At 43.0% G+C, this 26,758-nt stretch overlaps 1 protein-coding gene across 3 annotated transcripts in view; it reads left to right on the top strand.

The window, feature by feature from the left end:
* The window catches only part of git1 (G protein-coupled receptor kinase interacting ArfGAP 1), a 30,215-nt gene that overhangs the window by 942 nt on the left and 2,515 nt on the right, over positions 1-26,758 (top strand). The window contains exons 2-19 of one of the 3 annotated variants that reach the window (XM_085794871.1): positions 5,530-5,663; positions 6,042-6,154; positions 8,538-8,643; positions 9,086-9,172; positions 9,311-9,441; positions 10,840-10,934; positions 11,063-11,105; positions 11,909-11,935; positions 12,628-12,676; positions 14,429-14,501; positions 15,301-15,398; positions 17,207-17,318; positions 18,398-18,522; positions 19,789-19,941; positions 21,669-22,070; positions 25,573-25,653; positions 26,252-26,328; positions 26,446-26,622. In XM_085794871.1, coding sequence (XP_085650997.1) covers positions 5,530-5,663; positions 6,042-6,154; positions 8,538-8,643; positions 9,086-9,172; positions 9,311-9,441; positions 10,840-10,934; positions 11,063-11,105; positions 11,909-11,935; positions 12,628-12,676; positions 14,429-14,501; positions 15,301-15,398; positions 17,207-17,318; positions 18,398-18,522; positions 19,789-19,941; positions 21,669-22,070; positions 25,573-25,653; positions 26,252-26,328; positions 26,446-26,622 — 2,083 coding nt within the window. The remainder of the gene's footprint in view (positions 1-5,529; positions 5,664-6,041; positions 6,155-8,537; positions 8,644-9,085; positions 9,173-9,310; positions 9,442-10,839; positions 10,935-11,062; positions 11,106-11,908; positions 11,936-12,627; positions 12,677-14,428; positions 14,502-15,300; positions 15,399-17,206; positions 17,319-18,397; positions 18,523-19,788; positions 19,942-21,668; positions 22,071-25,572; positions 25,654-26,251; positions 26,329-26,445; positions 26,623-26,758) is intronic. The other 2 variants (XM_085794873.1, XM_085794872.1) reach the window with 2 other exon arrangements.

Below are 26,758 nucleotides of genomic sequence, written 5' to 3' on the forward strand. Positions count from 1 at the left end.
GTTTTGGGATGGTACCTGACTCAATTCACACACATTTACCTGTTTAAAAACTTGAAAAATAACACAGAAATATGTAGATTTTAACCATGCTTCTATATTCATACAATTCTAAGCTACAAACGCTGAGGGGATGTAGATGAGCAACTTTAATTCTTTATTTCAGACACATAGTCCATATGACAATTAAGACAATTAAAAGACAGACATAGAATGGGAGGAGGTGCATTGTACAGTACTTAACTGTAAGTTACCATTGCCATTAAAAATACCTTTCATATAAATATACACAAACCATACATATAAATAAAGCACATGACAGCATTTACATTTGGAGCATCTGAAACTAGGATATTTAGCCTAATTGAGGTTGGAAAGAAGAAATATATTATAGACTAACGTGTTATCTTATCCACACTTGATAACGAACATTCATTTTTGTTGGGCAGATTTAATACCTCGTTGCCCCCCCATCTGTGTTTGTCCTAAGGTGAGGCAGGAGGGTGTGGGGGGCTGCTGCTGCTGCTGCTGCCTCCCCTGCCTCTTGCCTTGCATTTGTAGCCTCACATGCCCTCATATTCAGTTTGAAGCACTTTTTTTTTATTGGTGTGTAAGTGTATGTGCGTGTAGTCTTTGCATTCATCCATGTGTGTACATGCATTACAACAGCTGCTCTCTTCACAGCTGCTCCCCCTGATAGCTGTGTGTGTGTGAGTTGTGCAAAACTGTCTATAAGCTTTAGGGCCCTAATGTTCAAAAATAGCGTTCAAGAGCTTTGCTGGCTACACCTTGCTACTGATTTCATGACCCAAACCTAATCTCTGCTGCTTACCTTCCTACTCCAGCATCTGTTTCTCTGTCTTCCTGCTCTTCTTACAATCTGACCAGCACTAATAACCCCAGTTGAACCACTTTCCTTGATTGCCATAGCGACTGAAACTATGATTAATGTGTGATGTGACGGCTCTGACAGATTAATTCTGTCTCGAAAAAGGAAAAAAAGATCCACGTCTGTTTAGTGTTTACTCGGGGCGCCTTAGACGAAGTGACTTATTTTTCATTATGGTGGTGGGGCAGCTCTTTTGTGTCAGCGGACCTGTTACTGGCTGTATATCTCCTCTACCATGAGCTCTCTGCATGTTAGCCCCTCCTTACGACAACATGCACACACACGCAGTGCGTTCTGCAAAATGCTGACCTAGCCACTGGTGACAGGCCACCTCCCTACTACCCAGCTTTGTGTCATACTAGGGGATAACTTGATGGCATAGCTACAAAGGACAACCGATACTCCCAGTCTTAGCCAAGCCACAGAAGGGTTTAATGTCACGCCATCATGACAATCTGCAGGATTTATAGCAACAGTGTGAATCATATTATCACGATGGTAAACTCTTTATTGAAGACATATGTAATTGTATAAGCTTTTTACACAAGCATTTAAAGCAGAGTGTATGTTTTTTTCCACGTTGTGTCAAGTCAGTGCTGTTGATTTTGTGCTCAGTGTTTGGTTTTGTTTAAGAAGCAGACATGAGTGTACGAATTGAAACATGTTGCTTCTGGATATTACAATATTTGTTTATGAATCAACCTGAGGAAACTTGTCAGCCAACAGTGTTAATTTCAGCTACATTCACCGGTAAAAGTCAGAGAGCACACATGTTTTGAAGTCGGCTTCAAAGTGACAGTTATAAAAGCAAATGTCAATGCTGTTACAAATTAGACCAAGTTTAGGCTAAATTATGTCATCCTGCAGATTTGGCCAATGTTCTGCTGCCAATAGTCTATCCAGGTCTAATAGCTTAATGGTGTAGCCTCATATTGATCCAGTGAGCCAAGCAGATAGCATAGCCTGTGGGAGTTTTTATATTTATTACACAGATTAAGGAATTAAATTGCTGCAGTCCGGCCTTTAAAGCCTACGGCCTACTGTTCTAAACTAGGCTATAGCTCTTATCAAAACCATTCTGGATCTGCGGCTACTTTTTTTTTTTTTTTCTGCAGGCAAAATAACTTACAGCATGTCAGTTCATCTGATGATGGACAATTTTAGCTCCATTAATACCCTAAGCCCAGACAGTTTTATCCCGGCCTGAGAGTGACTAATGCAGATAGTAGATGTGTGTGTGTTCATGCATGCATCAAGTGCATGTAAGTGTATTTGTTTTGATATTGCTGCAGACTGTGTTAGTTGTAAGCTGCTCATCACATCAGGGTCCTGAGGGCATGAACATGACCCAGACTCTGTGACTAGACTGCCTCTGTCAAGTGGACTGACATTGGCCTTAGTTGCCTCCCCTCCCAGGCTCATCTCGTTCACACACATTAATTCCTATCCTATTTAAAAAACAAACAAAACAATTCTTTAGTGTGTGTATTTGTGTAAGAGCATGCAGTGCATTCAGTAAGTACGCAGACTAGGAATGTCACGATTATACATTTTTTTGGTATGATCATTGTCAGAGATTTAATCACGATTATTATGCATTAACTGATTTTACAACACTATTAATGTGTAAAATCAAATATAGTTAAAATATACATTAATAACTATAAAATATTTTAAATATCTATTAAAATATGACCAATTATTAATCCGCCAGGGAAAGTGTTTGAAATATTCAAGTCATTAACTGTCATCAATACCAAATGTTTAAGTTAATTTTAATCTTTTTTTAAATTTACAAATGACACTCAGCATTTAAACTCCTACCAATGCAATGTTACATTAGGTAAATGGACCAGTATCTGTGCATCTACCTTTACTTTGGCGCACATCTGCCGACACGGTTCATACATAATCTTTGCGATCAATTAATTGTGGCGTTTAATACCGTGATTAATTGTGAAAACAAGTAATTGTGACATCCCCATTCACTTATTCCACATTGTTATGGTTGAAACCTTATGCTGAAAGTGTTGAAAGGTTTTAATGCAAATGTCACAGTATTATTCAGATCCTTTGCTGTGATACTTTAGGATTCAGGTCAGTTTTCCAGTAACTCCCTCGATCAGCTTTGAGATGTTTCCACAGCTTGATGGGAACCCACCTGCCGTCAGTCGATGTAGTTTTACTGACATGATTTGGAAAGACACACACCTGCCTGTCTACGGTCTCGCAGCTGACACTGCATCAGAGTAAAATCCAAACCATGAGGCGGGAGGAACTGCCTGTAGAGCTTAGAGATAGGAGGGAGTGTGTCGTCGTGGCACAGATCTCCAGAGGTCCTGTGTGTGGACTGGAGATGTTGAATACTTGAGTACAGGAAAGGAGCTTGTTTTGTTTTGTTTGAGGAAAAAAGCACCTCTGAGACTGTTGCAAACTAGATTCTCTATTTTCAAGACACCAAGATTGAACTGTTTGGCCTGAACTCTAAGCATCATGTCAGGATGAAACCAGTAGCTGGCCATCACCTGCCCAATACCGCCCCAGCAGTGAGGCAGGGTAGTGGCAGGCAGCACGATGCTGTGGGACAGTTTCCAGCAGCAGGGACTGACTGGGAGACTGCTCAGAGTGGAGGTAAAGCTGAATTGAGAAAATTACAGCTCTTAGGAACAAAGACTGAGCCCAAGATTCGTCTTCCCAACAGGACAATGACTGTAATCACAAAGCCAAGACAAACAGGATAGACCTGAAAATGGCTGTCCACCAAAGGTCCCGATACAACCCGACAGCCTTAGAGGATCTGCAGAGAAGAATGGCAGAAAATCCCTAAATCCAGATGTGCAAAGCTTGTCATGCCATGTCTCAGGAAGGCTCAAGGCTGTAATCGCTGCTTCAACTTAAGCACTGAGGAAAGGGTCTGAATACTTATGGCAACGTGATATCTCGGCTTTCTCTGTTTGCAAACATGTCTAAACTTTAGTGAAAAATTAGAGGGGTGAATATTTTCTGAATGCACTCACTGCACTCACACATACAGACTTGAGTCCTCTATTGGAAACTGAAATGTCTTGAATCTTAAGATGTTTGATCTCATTATCATTTTATAGTATTTTATCACTGTAATATTTAGTAAAACTCAGATGAATTTTGCTTTGACTCTGACCTTCAGTTCTGCTTCTCGTCGTTTCTGCATTTTCTTCAACGCTGAGGTGACTGACTTTACATAAAACTTCTACTATCAACCCACCCACCATGGGTTGGCATTTCATCAAAGCTTCATTATGGAGTAACAACTCACAGAGTGAGCTGAGCTATGGGGAATTATACAATAACTCAGCATATAATATACAGTGTGTGTGTGTGGTCCAGTTTTAGCCAGGTATAGCATCTCACGACTAAAGCGAAAACAACCCACAAACGTTGGCTGATGATTCCTGTACTGTGTCTTCATGCACACCACGGCATAAACCACAACACAACCATTTGACTCAAAGCTGCGTATCCTGTAAAATGCATGCCCATTTATCTGTCAATGCAGACTGCGCTGTAAGATTTCACATGCTTTTGTGATTTCTAAAAGAACGGATTCTCGGTGACAGAGGATCATGGTACTTTTGCGCATTATGCCGTTCCACATATTATATATTCATGCTTTGGTGCTGTGTGTGTTTACATGGATATAAAAAAAAAAATCCTGTCAGGAAAGAGCTGTAGGTAGAGCATGCGTCGTTCTGTACACTGCTTGGATATCATGGATTTTTTTTGGTTTGTTGGAAGGTTAAAGGTCATAGCTACAACTTTTTCATCAGTGATTAATTTTTCAAAAATAATACATCCACAGAACGCCTAGAGGGGTGCAGAATAAAAGTATTAATTTTACTGATTTTAAAAAAAAATAGTATATAAATAATTGTCTTATACATTTTGACGGGTCCAAAATAGATAAATATTTACATCTGGTTACGTTGGCAACGTCGGCGCCAACAGCATTAGCACGTTAATGTCACATGATGTGGAGCTCAGGGGGAGCCAGATCGTGATAGCTCTGTGGAGAAATGGCATCGTGCTAGTGCTAATGCTAATGCTAATGCTAACTAACGGTCAGCCGGTACTGTAATGTTTCCGGTGCAGGCGTGATGCTGCGGGTTTGTGGGGTTTGTCTGCAGGTGAGTTAGTGTGAATGATTCAGATGTGTTTCCAGTCCGCTGTCAACACCTGAGCTGCTGCTCGTTAAATATGGTTAGCGTTAGCTTAGCTTTAGCTACTAGCCGCTCCCTATAGGCGTACCTGGCAACCAGTACAATTGAAGGTTGGCTGTATCATTGTGCTGTCCGTTAATGCTTTCCAATGTGCTGTTCCATATGAAAGTATACCTTGTTGGTTCTATACAGTACTTGTTAAATAAAGCAATTAAAAAAAACGATTGAAGTTTGGCGCAAGAGTGGGTGAGTGTGAGTGCGACACCTACTGGCCGGGAGGAATTAAACTTATATCAGCTAACCCCTTTAAAGAGAGAATAGACTTGTGCAGCCTGGACTACAGTGAATGTTGTGGTGAAGCACCAAGGTTTGTTGTAACGTTTAAACAGTCTAAACAGCCCTAGTGTCTACAAAATATCTGATACCATCCGTCTGTTTGTCTGTCAGACCCGGGCTGGACCAGTATCAACCGAGGGGTCCTGATCTGTGATGAATGCTGTTCAGTCCATCGCAGTTTAGGTCGTCACATCTCCATAGTAAAGCACCTGAGGCACAGTGGATGGCCTCCCGCACTACTGCAGGTAAGGCTGAGGAGTGAGTAGTGGGGAAAAAGAAACGGGAGCGGGAATGGATGGGAAAAAAATAAATAAAGCAAAAGCAGTAGAGAAATCTGACTCAGCAAGATGTTAATCTATTTCACAGCTTTCCTACAAAAGTTTGCTTCTCTATCAATTTTAAATTCACTGCCTAACTCTTACTGTACATATTTCCTTTTTAGCTTTTTGATCATTTTAATAGCAATGAGTTCAGTCTCTCAGATTTAGCATTTGTGCTGCAGCGTGACATTACGCAACAATATTCTTGTGATGGTGTAAATTTTCTTGTACCTGGTGTACCCTCACTGAGTCACGACTTTGTGTGCGTGAATGCGTGTGTGTGTGTGCCTGTGTGTGTTTCAGATGGTTCAGACCTTGGCCAGTAATGGGGCCAACTCCATATGGGAACACAGTCTCCTGGACCCTGCTCAGGTGCAGAGCGGCCGTAGGAAACCCAACCCCCAGGACAAAGTCCAGTGAGTATACTCCCTGCAGGCTCCAGATACACAGAGCAACACAACACAACACTCCCACCCCCTGCCCCTCACCCACCCACCCACCCTGTGCTGTCACCTTTACAGGGGGAAATTATTGTCTCTGCTGCACAGGAATGTTACATAACCTTTCTGAACATAATTGGTGTTCATCGACAAGGAGCAATTGCGCCTAGTTTTTTCTTAATGCCCTCCAAACTGTTTCCTCTTAGTCATGGATCACCTTCCTAATTGATTCTAATCTGATGTTTTATTTAACTAATACAAGGATAGGGTTTGCCTTGTTATGTTGTAGTACTTTGTTTGAAAAATGGCTAAGGGATGGTCAAGAGATCAAGAATTACACCTGCTTATCTTAAAATGTGCTGTATTATACACAGTGTCTCCAAATCCAAAAGTAATCTATCAATTCTGCCTCATTGTCGACATCAGTTATCTCATCCATCAGGAGGGAGTTCCTCTATTTTTCAGCAAGGTCTATAATTAACAAGTAAAATGTGAAGGAACCACGCTCAAGACTTGCTAAGAAAGAGCAGTCTTGCTGGCATCTAGTCCTTTACTCAAGACATCTATTTGTTAAGAGAGTGGGTGTTTTTTTCTTTTCTTTTCAAACTACAACAAAGGCTCAAAACGAGAAGGAGGGGGAGAAGAATTAGAGATGAACTCCCTTTAAAGGGATACGCCAACATTTTTTTTCGTGTCTTGCCTCACTCCCGAGTCCATGACAAGCAGATAGACACCATCCTTTCGACTGTGTGTGCAGTAACAAGGGAGAATACGGGCAGAGCTGGCACACCGCTAATTAGCTTAGCTCAAACGCTGGAAGTGCATAGGTAGTGTTAGCCTGCCTCCTACCCGAGCCGAAATCAGCAGTCAGAAGCTGATTTCATTTTAGCTCTAAACTCTGTGAATATACTGTATCACTTTATCGACATTTCAAACATTTTTAGGCGAGAAAGTAGCCGTTTAGATCAGCAGTGTGTTGTTAATTTGTGTAAATACCAGCTGTTTACGGATGAATTTGGCGCTACTCAAGCTAGCCGTTGTGACCAACGCACTTCCGGTTACTTTCACAAAGTAAAACACCCGTTGCCCTTTACATACAGAAAACCATGACGATAGAATTTGTGCTTTTACTTTTAAATACAGGGATGCAAACAGCGCGCCGAAAAGCGAAACTCGCTTTTTTCATGACCAATTAGGTGACTTGTGTGAATCGTTCAGATCCGAAGAGTTTTTGTTTTGAGGGGGGGGTCTCAGCGTCTCAGCTCGGGTCAGTAAAATGTTTTTCTAACAGGCTGACAGTGACAATCACGTGAGGCGAACTCATTCATGGTCTCTCATTATACTGATAACAGCCTACCTCCAATGTAGACGCGCGACATGCACGGTTCCCTACGTTGCTGTGTCAGGCAGGTGTTTCCCATGGAGCTCTGCCCCGTTTCAGAGGTGAAGGAAGCCCTGAGTGGAAAGACGCCTCCGCCATGTAGAATGTATTCAATTCAAAAAGTGAAACTAACACATTATATAGGCCTATATGTCCATTACACACTGAATGGGATGTTAAATCCCATGTCTTTATTTCTTCAGTTTATTTTAATAGTAATAATTATGACTAACATTCAGTGAAGACCTAAAAATCAGTATCTCCAAAATTGAAATATTGCAAAGGATTTTATTTTTTTAAAGCATTTTTAATATAGAAATGTTGGCCTTCTGAAAACGCTACTGGAAATTGACTTTTCTGTGATATTGTTAATGGTGGTTCCGTTTAGAGTTGCTGAAGAGTTTCTCTGATGACTTTAGGTGGAGGCAGGCTAACACTACCCATGCACTTCCAGTGTTTGAGCTAAGCTAATTACCGGTGCCCCACCTCTGCCCGTATCTCCCTTGTTACTGCACGCACAGTCGAAAGGATGGTGTCTATCTGCTCGTCATGGACTTGGGAGTGAGGCTAGACACGGGGGAAAAAAAATGTTGGCGTATCCCTTTAAGTCCAAATAGAGTGGTGTTGCATGGACACGGATGGTCTGCATTCATGTGTAATCGAATGACAAATGCAGTGGTGTTGTCTGTAGCTTCTGAGAGGATGAACCATTAGCGCGTTAGCACAAACCTCAGCTTGTGTCAGGTTTCAAATTCCACAGGGTCCTGTGCCGACAACAGTTTTGTGTACAGTACACGTTCGTACACTTGTGATGGTGAGAATGCAAAAGAAGTGTGGCTCTAATGGCATAACTAAATTAGCACACTGACAGGAAATTGTAACAGTAGTTATAATATTTTATCGTTAGAACAACTTGTTTTCCTTATCGGTGTGGATTTGTGCCTAACTCACCTTAACTTCTCCTCTTCCTCTGTGCAGTCCCACTAAGTCAGAGTTCATTAGAGCCAAATACCAGATGCTGGCCTTTGTGCACAAGCTGCCCTGCCGTGATGATGATGGCGTCACTACCAAGGACCTCAGTAAGGTGAGCGCTCGCTATTTCACAGCTGAAGGGCAAGATTTAATGAGTGCAGGTTAATTAGCCTACGCAGACATCGCCATACAGTGAACAGCATGTGTAAAAGCGCCAAGGATGGTTCTTTTATAGATGTCAGTGGGAGACCTTATCCATAAACAAGCATACTCATGGACTTACTTGCACAAACTCACACACACACACACACACACACACACACACACACACACACACACACACACACACACACACACACACACACACACTCACTGATAACACCCCCCGGCAGGAAGCGATCTGAATGACACAGCAGGATGTAATAATGATCTCTAATGCTGTGGAGCTCCACTGGGCTAATAAGGGGATTCTGCCTGTTTCTGTCTCTCCACAATATTTAATCTTTCCACCCCCCCATCTCTCCATTCCCTCTCTTCTTTTCTTTTTCTATTAGCAACTTCACTCCAGTGTGCGGACGGGGAGTTTAGAGACGTGTCTTCGGCTCTTGTCCCTGGGCGCTCAGGCCAACTTCTTCCACCCGGTCAGGAAAAAAAAAAAAAAAAATCTACTCGCTGACTCACTCCATCTAGCAATTAGCCTTTCTGTTCAGTCACTCTCTCTTTATGCCAGGCAATCTTGTCCTCCTGACTCTTTTGTGTGTGTGTACCTGACCCTTCAGGAGAAAGGCACTACCCCGCTCCATGTGGCGGCCAAGGCCGGGCAGATCTTGCAGGCTGAGCTGCTAGTGGTGTACGGCGCAGACCCCGGAGCGCCCGATATTAACGGACGTACGCCCATGGACTACGCAAGGTACAACACAGTCAGCGTTTAATCTGAATCTCACCTCACTTCTGCTTTGGGAAAATCATGTGGGTTAAAGGAGAATTACAGTCATTTTTTTTTTTTTTTTTTTTAAAGTATATTTTTCGGCTTTTTTGCCTTTATTTTGATAGTGATGACAGTAGAGATAGACAGGAAATGGGGAGGCAGAGAGAGGGGGAATGACACGCAGTAAAGGTCTGCCCGACGCGGGATTCGAACCGGGGACGCCTGCGGCGAGGACCGCAGCCCCCACATGGGGCGGCCGCTCTACCCACTGCGCCACGCACCGCCCCAGAATTACAGTCATTTTTGATCTGATGGTCATCCAGTGTTGGGGGGAGCAAAAAAACGCGACTAAAATTGATGCAGGCAAACCGGAGTTACACCATGGCTACCCGGCGCTAGGGATAGCCACAACGCTAAAGTATTGGGGGAATTTTTTCAACCACAACAAACACTCAAAAAACAATCAAATATCTATGGTACATGACTGGAATCCTTATGACACACCACTGAACTCCTATAGTGTACAATATAAACAGTATAAACTTTGTGTTTTTGCATGTAGTCAATCACCTCAGATAGCCGAATTCTGAAACATCCTGGAAAGACATTACTATCCGATCGCAGAGCGCCTGCTCTCCCCGCCCCAGAAACAAACACTTTTTCCTTGTTGTGATGATTTCTTTACAAAAATAAACGGTCAAAGATATTTTGGACATTACCACTGCACTGCTCCACCGTTTATTTTTGTAAAGAAGGCAAGGCAATTTTATTTGTATAGCCCGTTTTTACAAGCAGTTTGTCTCAAAGGGCTTTACATGGCATCACAACAACATCCTCTGCCCTTAGACCCTCACATCGACTGAGGAAAAACTCCATAGAAAACCCTTTTAACAGGGAAAAATTGGAGAAACCTCAGGGTGAGCAACAGAGGAGGGATCCCTCACCCAGGACGAGCAGACGTGCAATAGATGTTGTTACATACTAAGAAAACAGTTTATAGTCATCACAACAAGGAAAAAGTGTTTGTTTCTGTGGGGGATCAGATAGTAATGTCTTTCCAGGACGTTCCAGAGTTAGATGTTTGATTGTTTTTGAGTGTTTGTTGTGGTTGAAAGAATTGCCCCCATAGTTTAGCGTTGTCACTATCCCTAGCGCCGTCTAGCCATGGTGTAACTTCGGTTTGCCTGCATCAATTTTAGTTGCGTCTTTTGCTCCCCTCAACACTGGGTGACCATCAGGACAACGATTTAGGGGTCAAAAATGACCGGAATTCTCCTTTAATCTGAATCTCACCCCACTTCTGGTTTGGGAGAATCATGTGGGTTAAAGTGAAGTGATAGAAGTAAGAAAAAAGGGATAATCTGTCTTTGTGTGCTCCAGGCAGGCGGGTCATATAGAGTTAGCAGAGCGGCTGGTGGAGTGTCAGTATGAGCTGACGGACAGGCTAGCCTTCTACCTCTGTGGGCGGCGTCCAGGTAACTCACTGCACCAGTTCACACGCAGTTCACGTGCCCTTAAGCATGGCAATTAATCCTCTCCTCTCCTCTCCTCTCCTCTCCTCTCCTCTCCTCTCCTCTCCTCTCCTCTCCTCTCCTCTCCACAGATCACAAGAATGGCCATTATATCATTCCTCAAATGGCAGACAGGTATGGCCCATGATATTACCGTTTTTGTGTCACAAAATGACTTTGAGCCCCTAATTGCATGCCGTGGTTTGATTGCACGAAGCGTCTTTGTTATCACTGAACTTAACTGCGACCTGACTTGTTAAACTTCCATCACGACTGCTTCTTTTCTCTGCATCTCCCTGGCTTTGATTAATTGATACCGATGCAGTTGAGCGTTCTGACCAGAGGGTGGCACCATTGTATACGTAACCCCACCCCAAAAAAAAAGAAAAAAGAAAAGAAAGAGTTAGATAAAGGAGGATGTTGGCACCTCCATCAAAAACTGGCCATTTATTGTAAATGCCGATCTAAGCTTTTCCAGGTAAATCCGATGATTTAGATACTTGAGGTGTGTTTGGTTTATGAATCCTGAACTGCAGGTTTGATTTGGGAGGTGCAGAAGTGCCCAGTCAGGCCATCATAAATCAAGTTAAGTATTACTTGGCTCAGCTTCTTTCACATATTTGATGGCTGTTGGGTTTTCTCAGCTGAGGCAAAGAAGGACTTAGAAAAATCTGTATCACTCAGTCAGAAATGTGCATGTAAGGCAGCTAAAGCAGGCGCGCCTCCGTCCTCACGTGTTTGTTACTTAAGTGGGTCTTTTGCTCCTGAGCTGCCATCTAACTCCACCTGCATCTGTTCTGTTCTGGTGAATGGTTCCTCTTGATAATAACAACTAAAGCGTGTTTTGATGTGGCTTCTCTATCCCTCTTTCTGTCTGTTTCTTCCTTTTTCTCACTCGTTTTCTGTTCTCTCCATTTCGCTGCGCTTGGTGGAGCCAGAGCTCGTCCTAAGTGCCCGACACAGAGGTATCTTTACTTTCCTTGTTCCTTTTGCTTCCCAGAATCTCTTCCTTCATTCACCCCCAACCCCCCCAACCCCCACCCACCCACTCTCTGTCTCTCTGCTACCCCATCGTAGATTTCCCCGTTTTTCACTAGAACAGACCAACATCTTCTTCAGCCGTTTCTTGAAGTGTTATCAGGAGAAGTTATTATCAGGACGAGTAGAGGCTATGAAAGAATAGATGTTCACTGGGCTTCAGTGTAGTAGAAAGTCTTGCTGTGCTCAGGAGAGTCACACCAGACATTTCCATTTATTAAAATTGTTCATTTGCATATTTCCCAAGAGAACATTTCTGGCCACAAATGCAAGCGCTCGTTCTGAAATAAGTTCAGTTTTTCTTAAAATAAATTTTCAGATAATGCAGTCTAGAGCAGCGCATAAAGAGTGAGTTTAATTTGGATTGGTGTAAATACCTGCTGATATTCTACAGATCTTAGATGTCTGATACCCAACACATCCCATCCCAAATGTTCCCTCCCTCTCCCTGTCCCCCATCTCTAGTGAAACACCTTTCCCAATCCAAACCTCTCGCTCCTCTTTCCATCTCAACATCTTCCTCTCTGCCTCCCTCCCCCGTCCCTTTACTCCCTTGTATCCTTCCAATTCCGGTCTGACTGTTTTCATCTGTGCTTTTTTCTTTCTTTTTTTTTTATAGTTTGGACCTCTCAGAACTGGCCAAGGCTGCCAAGAAGAAGCTCCAAGCGGTGAGTTCGGTTCAAGTGTAAGATTAGAAATCAAAGCTTACATGACAGTTTTATCAACAGGTGTGAGTTACAGTCGCAGTTTGAAATTTCAGCAAGTTTTTGAATCTCATGTGAAAAGATTGAGTGTGTGGGAAATTTGGTGTAACTACTCGGATTTTCAGTTCCATGCCAACATACTGTAATGTCTGTCTGCTCCAGAGCCATCTGTTTAGGCCCACGGACTGATAGTAATCCAGAAACTCAGCCCCAGTGGTCAGTTCTCCACATAATGAAGGACTTTAGTCAGAAACCGTGACACAAAAGTTGTTGGGAAAATTGGAAAAAGATGGTTGAGACAACATGCCAAGTAAAATCTTAACCACGCACAGCCCAGATATTTGTCATCATGCCTGTTTCATTCTGTTCTCACTAGACTTGTAGTTCTCGAGACCGGTCTTGGTCTCGAGACCGGTCTCGAGACCGCTTTTTCGTGGTCTTGGTCTTGTCACGGCCTCGACAGTCTTTGGTCTCGGTCTTGTCTCGGTCTCGGGTCTCTCGGTCTCGCAATGTCTCGGACTGGCAGCGCGGTCTCGAAGGGAATGTAACCTATCCAGGCAGGCAAGGACAGTTTTTTTTTAAAATACAGCTATCATTATACGCCCCCTTCAAGTACCAATCACATACATTTTGTGACACAGACGGCTGCGCTTGTCCTCTCACGCTTCCCCTCCCTCCTCCTCCCCCCTGTTCTTTGTTTGTCATGTCTGTGTTATATTGTTCTATAACAGAACCACAGGCATCATATTTTGATAAAGTGTGTTATTGAGATGCCATTGCACACATCAAGGTGACAGAATCTTGTGATCACCAGTTCTTCCTCTTGTTAATTTGAAGTACAGTTTTTGTACTATAAACTATTTGTATTTTGCATTTGTTTAATGCATTTTTTGGGGCACCTGCGTGTGTGTCTGAGTATTTAATTACAGTATTGTGCTTATAATGGCCTTGTTTGAATAAATATATGGCATCATTGGCCTTTGAATAATATTTGCATATCGTTGTGATTTATTAGGCAATGGCCTATGCCATTTCAGTAATGCTGATATTATAATATAATAATATTTAGAATTAACATTTTATCTACAAATTAAGGACAATTTAAATTGGTGACATATTTCCAATTCATTAGACTTTTTTTTAAGGTGCAGGGTGGTGTTGGGGGCTTGTTATTTTGTTAGATGACTTTAGGACTATAGTCATGTCAGTCCTTAACAGCACTCAAGAGCCAATCCTCAAATAGTGTAGTACGGTGTGGTCATGCAATTGCTACACGTATTAGATTTTTAGTCAATTGATGAAAACATTTATAGTGAGTTCACACACAAGACATGTACTGTCACTGTATTATTGTGCCTGTAGTTGAAATAATACATTTCTCATATAGGCTACTAAGCAGCTGAACCCAATATGGTGCTTATGTTCTACAACTCATGCAAAATGGCAAAAACAACTTTTTTTTTTGGTCTCGGTCTCGGTCTCGGTCTCGAGCTGAACTGGTCTTGGTCTTGACTTGGTCTGTCTTGGTCTTGGTCTTGGTAGTGTCTTGGTCTTGATACTGTCTGGTCTTGGTAGTGTCTTGGTCTCGGTTTAGGCGGTCTTGACTACAAGTCTAGTTCTCACTCAGTTTTACACAATAGCGTTTGTTATATTTGCTATATATGTACAAATACATGTTGATATATCTTCTATATCTAATTTATTTGTTTATGACAGCTCAATAATCGGTTGTTTGAGGAGCTAGCGATGGATGTCTACGATGAGGTGGATCGCAGAGAAAATGATGCAGGTAGGCCTCGTCTCCTCCCTGCTGATCACTGCCTTGTTTTATCCTCTATAAAGTAGAAATATCTGCCTGTGTTTTGACTTTTTTCCCTACATGGAAACTAAAATGTTGAAGAAAAAAGAAAAAGAAAAAAAGAAACACCTCCACATGACATCATTGACATGACCTTTGAGAAGGAAAAAGGGGGCAGGAGAAAATAATTCACAGAGAAAATAGATTCTGTTTGGACATTGAAATCTGAAGGACACAGCGAGGAGAAAGAGGAAAATGACTATTAAAGAGGAAGGCCAAACGGAGAGAGCGAGCGCGTAAAGGCGGGAGGAGGAGAGTCAAGAGTGAGGAAGTGCCTCAGAAATTCTTGAGTCTCTCTCCTCCTCCTCCTCCTCTGCTCGTTGTCGCTCTCTTTTTCTCTCTTTTCCTTTTCACATCTTTCCTGTTCCTTCAGTAGCAGTAGCAGTCATATTGTGCCTTCTGATAGAAGCGCTGCAGGTAAGTGGCGAGAAGAGAATACACAAACTCAGCGGGATGGGCCAGAGCATGACGGTTTTAGAATCTACTCTCCCTCTCTTTTTTTTCTTTCTTTTTTTTCATACTGTACTTTGTTTATGTCTCTATGCATGTGTGGGCGGATGGACTGTTTGGCAGCACATGTTCCAGCCAACACGGCCTTGTGGCTTCAAGACACCCTCACACTCTCACACACACACACACACACACACACACACACACACACACACACACACACACACACACACACACACACACAGGCTTATTTTTTGCTTTATCTGCTTGTCTCCTTCAGTGTGGCTTACGACCCAGAACCACAGCACTCTGGTAACAGAACGCAGCGCAGTGCCCTTCCTACCCGTCAATCCTGAATACTCTGCCACACGCAACCAGGTAAACACACACACACACACACACACATACACTCGCACAATGCAAATAACAGCAGGTGGCATGTGCTTGCTCATATTGTTTGTTTGTATTGGGTGATAATAAAAAAAAATGAACACAGTCATGCATACGTTAGGGAATTAAAGTCATTTAAAACCTGAGAGATGATGAGAAGAATAGATAAGGTAAAAAAAGTTGTTAAAGGGATACGCCAATATGTTTTTTTTTCGTGTCTTGCCTGACACCATCCTTTCAATTGTGTGTGCAGTAACAAGGGAGATACGGGCAGAGCTGGCGCACTGCTAATTAGCTTAGCTCAAACACTGGAAGTGTATAGGTAGTGTTAGCCTGCCTCCTACCTGAGCCGAAATCAGCAGTCAGAAGCTGATTTCATTTTAGCTCTAAACTCTGTAAATATATCACTTTATCGACATTTCAAACATTTTTAGGCGAGAAAGTAGCCGTTTAGATCAGCAGTGTGTCGTTAATTTGTCTAAATACCATCTGTTTACAATTTTGTTCGGACGAATTCGGCGCTACTCAAGCTAGCCGTTGTGACCAACGCACTTCCGGTTACTTTCACAAAATAAAACACCCGTTGCCCTTTACACACAGAAAACCATGACGATAGAATTTGTGCTTTTACTTTGAAATAGGAAGCTAACCTACCCTCGATGTAGCTAGCTTGAACCAAAATAAACCGTCTTTGCTTGAACCCTCCGTTTTGATCTCATCCCGTTACCGGCATTTGACCGCTCAAGATGCCTTACTGGAGAGTTTTGTCAGCTCTGAGACGAAGATCGGCCCGCTGGTTTCTGTTTAGAGTTGCTGAAGAGTTTCTCTGATGACTTTAGGTGGAGGCTAACACTACCTATGCACTTCCAGCGTTTGAGCTAAGCTAATTAGCGGTGCGCCAGCTCTGCTCGTATCTCCCATGTTACTGCACGCACAGTTGAAAGGATGGCGTCTATCTGCTTGTCACGGACTCGGAAGTGAGGCGAGACACGAAAAAAAAAATGTTGGCATATCCCTTTAACACAGTGTGAAATTGACAGGGGATGTTCCTCAGCTGTGAGAGAGGAGAGACGTAATCCATCCGTGTTTCTCTGTGTCTCCTCCTCACTCCCTCTTCCCTCCACAGTGTGTGAGTGTGAGAGAGAATTCCCATATGTCCTCTCACATAGTTTCTCCTCGTCCGTGTGGCTCATTAGTGTAAACATTGACTTTTTAACACAAGCATACACACGCAGAAAAAACACCCACATCGCCACGTTTTGCTCCGCTCTGATTGGGCAGTTCACTGTGGTTAGGGCTCTACTGTCTATTTATGGAGACAGAACACATTTAGAGTTGAACTTTTTACCTTCTTTTGTTTGTTTTTTTTAAAGCGCCCCGTTGTGAATCGCACATCACTAGTCTGTGTGTAATAATAATTCCAGTCCAGCACTTCAGTGGAAACTGACCTTTTTTATCCTCATACATGGATGCCAGCACGCTTGTGTAATTGCACGGTTTATGTTTCATTGCTAATGTTTGTGAATGTATGAGTGCAGTTGTGACGGTGTGTGTGTGTGTTGTGAGCGCTCAGTATTACTGTGTTTTTCCACAGCACATGGTAGCTGACCACAGTAGTCGCAGAGGCATTGAAGCACTGACTGTGGGCTGGATTTTTTTTTTTTTCTCTCCCTCTCTCGATACTGCACCACTCTTGATAGATCTTTTAAGACATTTTTCAGCTGGTCGTGCCATTGTGTGCATGTGTGTGGATAATAACACAAGTCCTGTGTCCTGTCCTGTGCTGTCCTTCTCAGGGCCGTCAGAAGCTGGCCCGTTTCAACGCTCGGGAGTTTGCCACGCTCATCATCGACATCCTGAGTGACGCCAAGAGGAGACAGCAGGGAAAAGGTCTCAGCAGCCCCACTGGTGAGACACTGGGAGGAAATCACACACAGATTAGCACTGAGAGCTCAAGAGGTTTATAAAGCTTTTTCAAGAATAGCAAAAAAGAAGGGACCTCACTTAACTTGGTTACAAATAATATATACAGTAGATACAAGTCAGTTTATTGACGAAGCAACTGCGATTATGGCTGTAGCAGAAATGGATTCAGTCCCGCAATTTAGTGAAATAGGGGAAGAGATTTTTAGGATTTATTGTTAGAGAGTTCAAATCTATACCACACCAGGTGGTATATGTATATTTTAAAGGAATATTTCAACATTTTGGGAAATTGGCCCATTGCCATAATCCCTATAGTCATAGCAGTAGGTTTGTTACCTTTAATTGTCGGTGCAAGCTACTCTTAGAACGGCGGAGCAGAGCCGCGAGCTGCTCAGAGCTACGCTACGGAGGCTAATGGGATTTCTTGGTTTCCCTCATCAAACTCATCAAATACACAATCCAACAACTCCAAAACGCTCTGGTGGACAAGTTGTGACCTGCACATTCACCACGCTATGAGATAATAACACAACGTTACCAGACAGAGTTGTTTTCGAGGTAAATTCATGCAAAACCGCTGATGCGCGTTGCCTTCAGGGACAGTTTTTCAGCAAGAAGTCTCTGCATTTGCCTCTAAAACAACTGTCTGGTAACGTTCTGTTATTATCTCATAGCGTGGTGAATGTGCAGGTCACAACTTGTCCACCAGAGCATTGTGGAGTTGTTGGATTGTGTATTTGATGAGTTTGATGAGGGAAACCAAGAAATCCCATGAGCCTCTGTAGCGTAGCTCTGAACAGCTCACTTCTCTTCTCCGCCGATCTAAAAATAGCTTGCACCGACAATTACAGGTAACAAACCTACTGCTAAAACTATAGGGATTATGGCAATGGGCCAATTTGCCAAAAATGTTGAAATATCCCTTTAAACTGTACAGACATTTTACAGTCTTATCAGTTTGAGCCGTCCCAAGAGGCAGATGAGAGCGGAGAGGAGGGCTGATAATAGCCCGTACTGAGAGAACTGTAATGAATGAGCATATTCTTCTTCCCCGTCACCAGACACACTGGACCTGGGCATCGACGATGACCAGCACGACTACGACAGCGTAGCATCTGATGAAGACACAGACAGCGAGCTCACCACCCAGAACAACAACAACACGCAACGCAGCAACCGTGCAAAGGTACTTGACTGCTTCCACTTTTTTTTTTTAGATGTAGTAAATATGCAGCACCGCTTTGCTACCTCACCAGGAGTTTTTATTCAACAAGTCAGCCCCTTGATCCTCTCACTCAGTGTCTGAATATGAGCTAGCAGAGGCTTTTCCCTTGGTTTCCTCTTTAAGACTGCGTGTCCCAGCATGCTTTGCGGGGAGTGGCCACAGTCAGAGCTGCCACATAGCTCCTGAGTGACATCATCAGCTATTCTGGGTCCCTGTCAGAGAGGCATTGTTCATAGAGAGAGACTGTGTGTGTGTGTGTGAAGGGAGGGAGGGAGAGAAGAGGAGACAGAGAAAGAAAGGAGAAATGGTGCAGCAGTGGGAGTGGTGGAAAAGACAGAGTAAACAACAGCTAAACCAGTAACTATCCCCCTCTTCCTGTGCACTTTTTTTTTAGCTCAGTGGACAAAGTACTGACAGACCACAAGACAAGTCAGAGGTTCACACTGCCACGCTTAAAATATGTGCATTCATTCCTCTGCTGTATCATCTGATGTCCTTGCGTGTACAGTACAGTATGTATGAAGTGGGGGGACTTAGGAGTAAAAATTGACAAGAGTTTAAGTTGGAGGTGGATGAACTGAGAAGAAAGAGCTCAGAAGAACAGTGTGTGAAAGATGTTTTTAAAGGTTGGGTGAGGGAGTGGTATAGGACTGAGTTGGAGCATGTTCCAGGGTCACAGGAAGTGGGGGTGGATTGCGTATTGAGAGTAGAACTGGGACTGTACTGTTTTTTATATACTGTATGTGATTAGCTTTAGTACTGTTCTGCAGCCCTCTTCTTCTCAGTCAGCAGTACGGTCTGTTTTAAAGGAGAATTCCTGTCATTTTTGACTCCTAAATCGTTGTCCTGATGGTCACCCAGTGTTGGGGGGAGCAAAAAACGTGACTAAAATTGATGCAGGCAAACCAGCGCCAGGTAGCCATGGTGTAACTCTGGTTTGCCTGCATCAACTTTAGTCATGTTTTTTGCTCCCCCGAACTCTGGGTGACCAGCAGGAAAACAATTTAGGGGTCAAAAATGACTGTAATTCTCCTTTAACCCAGCTGAAATGCCAGATATTCATACTGTATGTCTTGTTTTACTGGTACAAAAAAAATGCATTGAAATAAGTTTTACATTATGACTAAATTCAATGGTTTTCATCCTATGACAGCTTCACTTCTGTACCTCACTTTCCACTTCTTGTCTGTGTTTGTGTCCGCCTGCCCGTGTGTCCCATCAATCCAGAGCATGGACTCGTCAGACTTGTCGGACGGTCCCATCACCCTGCAGGAGTACCTGGAGGTGAAGAAGGCCCTGGCCTCCTCGGAAGCCAAGGTTCAGCAACTCATGAAAGTCAACAACAACCTGAGCGAGGAGCTGCGGCGGCTGCAGAAGGAGGTAGGGAGCACGAAGGGGGTTAGGGATGTAATCAGGCAATAAAGGTCACAGGTTATTTATGATATGCTGAACTTAAGACCGTACAGAACCGGGGATCCACTTACTTTACTCGTTTATTGACGTTTAAATCTTATTTGATAGTAGTGGAGAGCAAGATGGGGTGATGCAAAGAAGGGTTGGCATAAAGTCGTCCTCTGAAAGATTGGAATATAAAAGCAGAAAGCAGATGATGGGGGCGTGCCGAAGACAAACAAGACAAAGTGACAGAGATAGGTTGGCAAAGCGAGAATGAGCGAGCGATTCAGACAGAACGAGGGCAGGATGATGGAGAGACAAGTCAATATTTTAATATCTTTGCAAGCTGATGTATTTCTCCTGACAGGGTGTCAATTGAGTACACTGTTGTCTCTGGAAGATGAATTCAGTGACAGGTTTTTCCAGTGTTATCTTAGAACTAAAAGCAGCTGTCATTCTCAAGGTGCCGCGAGTACCCACTCTTCATTTTTAGCTGTCTTTTTTTTTAATTTTTTTTTTTTAGTTTAGCTTTAATAGTGCTCATCTATTAATTGTCGCTTCATTTGGATGCTTGTGAGTCATCATCATTAGCTTAATGTATTCATTAGTGTCAGCTTATGTGACCCATGATCCATGATTCATTCATGTCTTCTTGTCGTCCCATTAAGATTTAGCGAAGAGTTGAGTTGCAAACACGCGCGCACACTTCGAGCACACACTGCCAGTAACAAAGTAATAATGGATGCCTAATGAGTTGGTAGTCAGCGCTACATCAGAGCAGGTGAACCTACATAACGTTGCCCCTCACTGACCCCGCTAAACTATGTGTATATGCAGGTATGTATGTATAGGGATGTCACGATTACAAATTTTCTTGGTACGAGTATTGTCAAAGAAATAATCACGGTATTACGATTATTATGCATTAATTAATTTCACAACACTATGAATGTGTAAAATCAAATATAGTCAAAATATAATTACATTACTCATTGTTTACACACAATATTTCAAGTATCTATTAATATATGGCTAATTATTAAATGTTTGCAATATTCAGGTCATAAATTGTCATCCATACCAAATGTTTACGTCTATTTTAGTCGTTTTTTGTTTTATTTTGTTGTTTTTTTTAAAACAAATGACACGCTAACATTTAAATTCCTACCAATTCAATGTTACGTTAGTTAAATGAAAAAAAAAAAAAAAAAAATGGACCAGTATCTGAGCATTTACCTTTATTTTGGCGCACATCTGCCAATATGGTTCTGACATAATTTTTTTTTCTAGAGAGTAACGGTATTTAGGAATCTTTATGATTAATTAATTGTGGCTTAATGTGGTTTAATACCACTATTAATTGAGAAAACAAGTAATCGTGACGTCCCTAGGTATGTAGCCTTCCCCCCTCCCCTCCCCCACTCCCCAAAACCTAACCCACCTGCTTTGACATCTGCCTTACTAAGGATTTTGTTACCACACACCCCCCCTCCCCTCCCCAGGACTGATGTGAATTAATACATGAAGCCCCTGTATGAGCCTATAATGTACATGCGATTGTGGATGCTTGTTTTTTGACGATTCAGTTGACCCCCTCCCCTCCCCCCTCCTCCCCTTCCATTCCCTTCAACCTCCCCATGTCCCTCCCCTCCATCCTCTCACCCCCCCCGCTCCTCCCCCCTTGCTCCCTTCCTCCTCCTCCTCTCCTGTAGATCACACGGATGCAGACAGAGAACAGTGCCATGCGGGGGGGCCAGCAGGCTGGGGGGGCAGCCGGCCATGGGGTAGGGGGTCCTGGTGGAGGAGGAGGAGGAGGAGGGGGAGGGGGAGGAGGTCATTGGCAGGGGGGTGTGATGCGAGGAGGAGTAGGCGCAGCGGGTCTGGGTGGGGGGTTTGGGCCAGGAGGAGCGGACCCCCCGGGGCTCTCGGTGCCCTCCTCGGTCGCCCCCCACTCGCATCCCCACCACCACCACCACCACCACCCCCACCCCCACCGGAGGGACCGCCAGGCCTACTCAATGTACGAACCGGGCGCGGCCCCCGGCCCCACGGCCCACGGCCCCCCAGCCCTGGACTCCCTGGCAGCCCGCCTGCAGCCCCTCAACACACCCAGCGTAAGTTAGAAACTCCCCCTTGGCTCCCTGTACTCCCCACCTAGAGCACTGGAAGAGAGAGTAACGACACCACCATTGACTCCCGTGGTAAGGGGTTTTGCGCCCCGAGTGGTGGGATATGGGTATAGAGTGCCGAAGCAGGAAGTAACGGTCACCATGGGTCCTCAACTCGGAAAAAGCCTCCATGTAAATGAACGGGAGTCAAAAAAAAAATTACCACTTTTTTAAACTTTTTTGTGAAAAATTTTACCACTATTTTCAGGAAATGTTTCAACCTTTTTTTGAGATATTGTACCACTTTTTTTCCCAGAAATTTCTCTATAATGTACGCCTAATTTAAACGTACATTGATCGTTTGTGTATTTCTGGTGTTTGCTTCAAACTTGTGTCCAATGGGGGTCTGTGGTCTAATTTGTGTCAATTTTGGGTCCTTGATGTAAAAAAGTTTGAGAACCACCGGTCTGTGTGATACAAGTATGAACAGTTTACCCACTACAAAACTTTTTTTTTTTATTAAACATAGTATATATATACAAACATACAAATATACAAACAATAAACATACAATGAACAAATAAACAAAAAATATATACATATATACATTGAAAGGGGTATTAATATTATATTATATATTATAAGTATTATTAAATCATATTGTTGTTTGTAATAATTTATAATATTCCAAGGTTTTTATAGCTTTTCTGTCTTTCATGTTTTGTAATAGCTGCATGTAATATCTTATTTCGTGATCCGATTGAATTGTGCCATGAGAAAAAAATACGACCTCTACCTGTTTAAAACATCACGTTTCATGCCGAGAAATCAGCAGTTCATTGTAAAACTATTGTAGAATAAAATTCAGAAGAATCCGTAACCAGAAAGACTACAAGTCGCGTAGGTGACGTCACACACCGCATGGCGCCCTTTCCTGTGTCAGTTGGTGACATATTTTTTGTGGGACACAAGATTTGTAGTCCTAGAGCGGTCGTCACACAAAATACATTCTTCCGTTGCTGTTTTACGATAAACTGCTTTTCTCTGCATGAAACGTGATGTTTTAAACAGGTAGAGGTCATATTTTTTTCTCATGACACAATTCAATCGGATCACGAAATAAAACTTTGACTCCCGTTCATTTACATGGAGACTTTTTCCAAGTTGAGGACCCATGGGGCCGTTACTTCCTGCTTCCGCTTCCGCTCTCTATTGCAAAAGCGCCCAGAAAACCCATTCACTCCAATGTATGTGTGTTGCCCACTTGCTTGTAAATTGATGAAAATGGCTGTGTTTTTGTTTTTAGGTGTCTTGGTCATATCAAATTATACTTATAATTAGTTTATTACAAAATGTAGATGGAAACATTAATGTAGATATGTAGAATGTTTTTTTTGTATTTTTTTTTACTCGCCTATGTGTTAATATTTATCTGTAAAGGGTCCTCAATGATGCTATTAACGTGGATGATCTATAAATGTCCTTAAAATATTGAAAATACCACACTCGCTCATTCACCAACAATGCAGAGATTTCAGTTCTCGGGCGCTTTTGCAATACCCATGTTCCGCCATCAGGAGGCGCTTCCATTGGACCAATGCGTGTCGTTACTCTCTTTTCCAGTGCTCTATTCCCACCCACCCTCCTTTTGGTGGCCCCTGATTGGCTCTTTTTTTGGCCTGACTGATGGGTGACAGTCCGACCCGCCACTCTATTTTCCCTCCGACTTTGCCCCCCCACCCCCACCCCTGCATCTCAGTTCCAGGTCTTTCTCTTTGAAAGGTCCAGTTGTGCATCATCTCCATTTAAAAGTCAAACCATTAACTGGAAACTGGAAACGTGCTTTTTTTAGCACCATAAACTGGGGAGAAATGCACAACTTTGACCTGAGGGAGAAAGATGGAAGAAAAAAAAGGGTTTGTCTTGTCTGTTTGGTTGCCTGGTAACGCATCTGATGCTCGCCTCTCTTAACCTGCTCTGCACCCTTTGACCTTTGCATTTTCAACCATTTTTTGACTTCACAGCTAACTTTTCCTGCTGCTGGACAGCTACTTAATCTAAAGATGCTTGACACACACACACTCACAAAGAGAAGAAGTACAACAACAGTTTATATCCAGTTAAAGGGATAGTTCAACATTTTGGCAAATTGGCCCATTGCCATAATCCCTATAGTCATAACAATAGGTTTGTTACCTTTAATTGTTGGTGCAAGCTGTTTTTAGAATGGCGGAGCAGAGCCGCGAGCTGCTCAGAGCTACGCTACGGAGGCTCATGGGATTTCTTGGTTTCCCTCATCAAACTCATCAAATACACAATCCAACAACTCCACAACGCTCTGGTGGACAAGTTGTGACCTGCACATTCACCACGCTATGAGATAATAACAGAACGTTACCAGACAGAGTTGTTTTAGAGGTAAACTCATGCAAAACTGCTGAAGCGTGTTCCTGTCAGGGACAGTTTTTCAGCAAGCAGTCTCTGCATTTACCTTGAAAACAACTCTATCTCATAACGTTCTGTTATTATCTTATAGCGTGGTGAATGTGCAGGTCACAACTTGTCCACCAGAGAGTTTTGGAGTTGTTGGATTGTGTATTTGATGAGGGAAACCAAGAAATCCCATGAGCCTCCGTAGCGTAGCTCTGAGCAGCTCGCAGCTCTGCTCTGCCGTTCTAAAAATTGCTTGCACCGACAATTAAAGGTAACGAACCTACTGCTATGACTATAAGGATTATGGTAATGGGCCAGTTTGCCCAAATGTTGAACTATCCCTTTTAAAATGTCCAATAAGACAGAGGCAGCCTGTCATAGCATTTATCCTACAGCAACATCTATGAAGTTTCAGCATGCAAACAAACAATCATTCACCATGACACAAAAAACCTCCACAGACGATAAGTCAGCGTCCAGTTCCTCATCTCTTTGCACAAAGATTTACCTGTGTGTCTGTTCTCTCTCTGTCTGTCTGTCTCTTCACCTGTCTGTCCCTTTGCTCACTGCAGTGCAGCCGTGCATCCTCTGGATGTAAGCATTCTGTCTGTGTCATTGCATTGTTCCTCATTTTGTCCTCGAGTGTAGGATTTTCACACCGAGCACCACCTCTGCCTATTTTACACCCTAGCACTGGAGATCAGCAGCAGTTTATAGAACCAGTAGTCAATCATAGAAACGCTGTGTGATGTGTAGCTGTTGATGATTGGTTAGTGTAGCCGACTGTGTGCTCTTTCAGTGTAGTCATTAGAAACCATAGAGGCTTGTAGTCTTGATAGGATGATGGGTGAGCTACTGGCGCTGTTCTCACCCGCTCCTTCATGTCCTGTTTTTGCTGTTAATATAAACAACTCTTCTCTCTGTCTCCACACTCTGTTTTTTCTCCCTATTTCATCATCTTTCCTCTCCGCAAATCCGTCCTTTCCTTCCACCTCTTCCTCATCTCATCTCATCTCATCTCTTATCCCTCCTCTGTGTTCCCTCTGTCCTATCTTGTCTGCCCATCTCTTCACAGGTAAGGAAGGGTAGCATAGGAGGTCCAGTGCCGTATGGAGGCCAGCATCTGTCTGGATCTACAGAGATGGGCAGATACATGGTGAGTTCTTCAGGTTTATCTTTTTTTTTTTGTTGTTGATTTTTTTTCTCTCAGATGGATTTGTTCCTACTCTCACGATCCTGCACTCAGTCCACTCAGGAAGTTGAGATTAGAGGCTTATATTGCAGGCAAATACAAACACTGCAGTGCCCTGGAATCTGGGCCAGAATACAGATGTTAAGAAACCATTGAATAGAATGTTTTCCCTTTACTCAAATTTAGTTGCAAATAGAGATGTCACGGTCACTTGTTTTCACAATTAATTGTGGTATTAAAAGCCACAATTAAGTAATCGTGAAGATTCCTAAATGCTGTTACTTTCCCAAAAAGATTATGTTGGAATGTTGTCGGCAGATGCGCAAAAATAAAGGTAAATGCACAGATACTGGTCCATTTAACTAACGTAATATTGAATTGGTAGGAATTTAAATGTTAGCGTGTCATTTTTAATATAATAATAAATCCAATTTGTATAAAAATAACTTTTTTTTAAATATAAAAAAGCAAAAGCCTTTTCAAAATCTGTGCTTGGGTGTTTTGGTGAATTTTGTGACAATTTTAATGATGGAACATATTGTTGCTGTGTTTCCCTCCCCAGGTCTCTAAACCAGAGAAGCATGGCAGCGGCACAGACAGCGACTATGACAACACACAAACGTACGACCTCTCACTAAGGTCAGACTCACAGAAACTGTTGCCGCTGAGCACACATGGTGTTTTTTTTCCCCCACTGTCAGCTCTTAAGTCCAAGGTGGTCATCATTACTAAAAAAGTGTGTCTCCTTGCTCTCAGTATGGGCCGCAGCAGTGAGGAGGAAGGTCGTGGGGAGTCTGAAGAGGGGGGCGGCGGCGACGCGGGCGAGCCAGACCCCACCTTGCCCTGCACAGAAGACGTCATACTGAAGACCGAGCAGGTGACCAAGAACATCCAGGAGCTGCTGAGGGCCGCGCAGGAGTTCAAACACGACAGGTGGGTTGACTGACACACACACTCCAGGTTACTGTTGCTAGGTTGGACAAACAATGGTCACGGAAGGGTTAACTCCCATTGGAAACCATTGAAAATTAGGCAGATTGAAATCGCTTGTAAGGAAAATTTGAATTAA

This window comes from Trachurus japonicus, chromosome 13, assembly GCF_045865225.1.
Source record: "Trachurus japonicus isolate A0001 chromosome 13, Traja_1.0".
Lineage (NCBI taxonomy): Eukaryota > Metazoa > Chordata > Actinopteri > Carangiformes > Carangidae > Trachurus > Trachurus japonicus.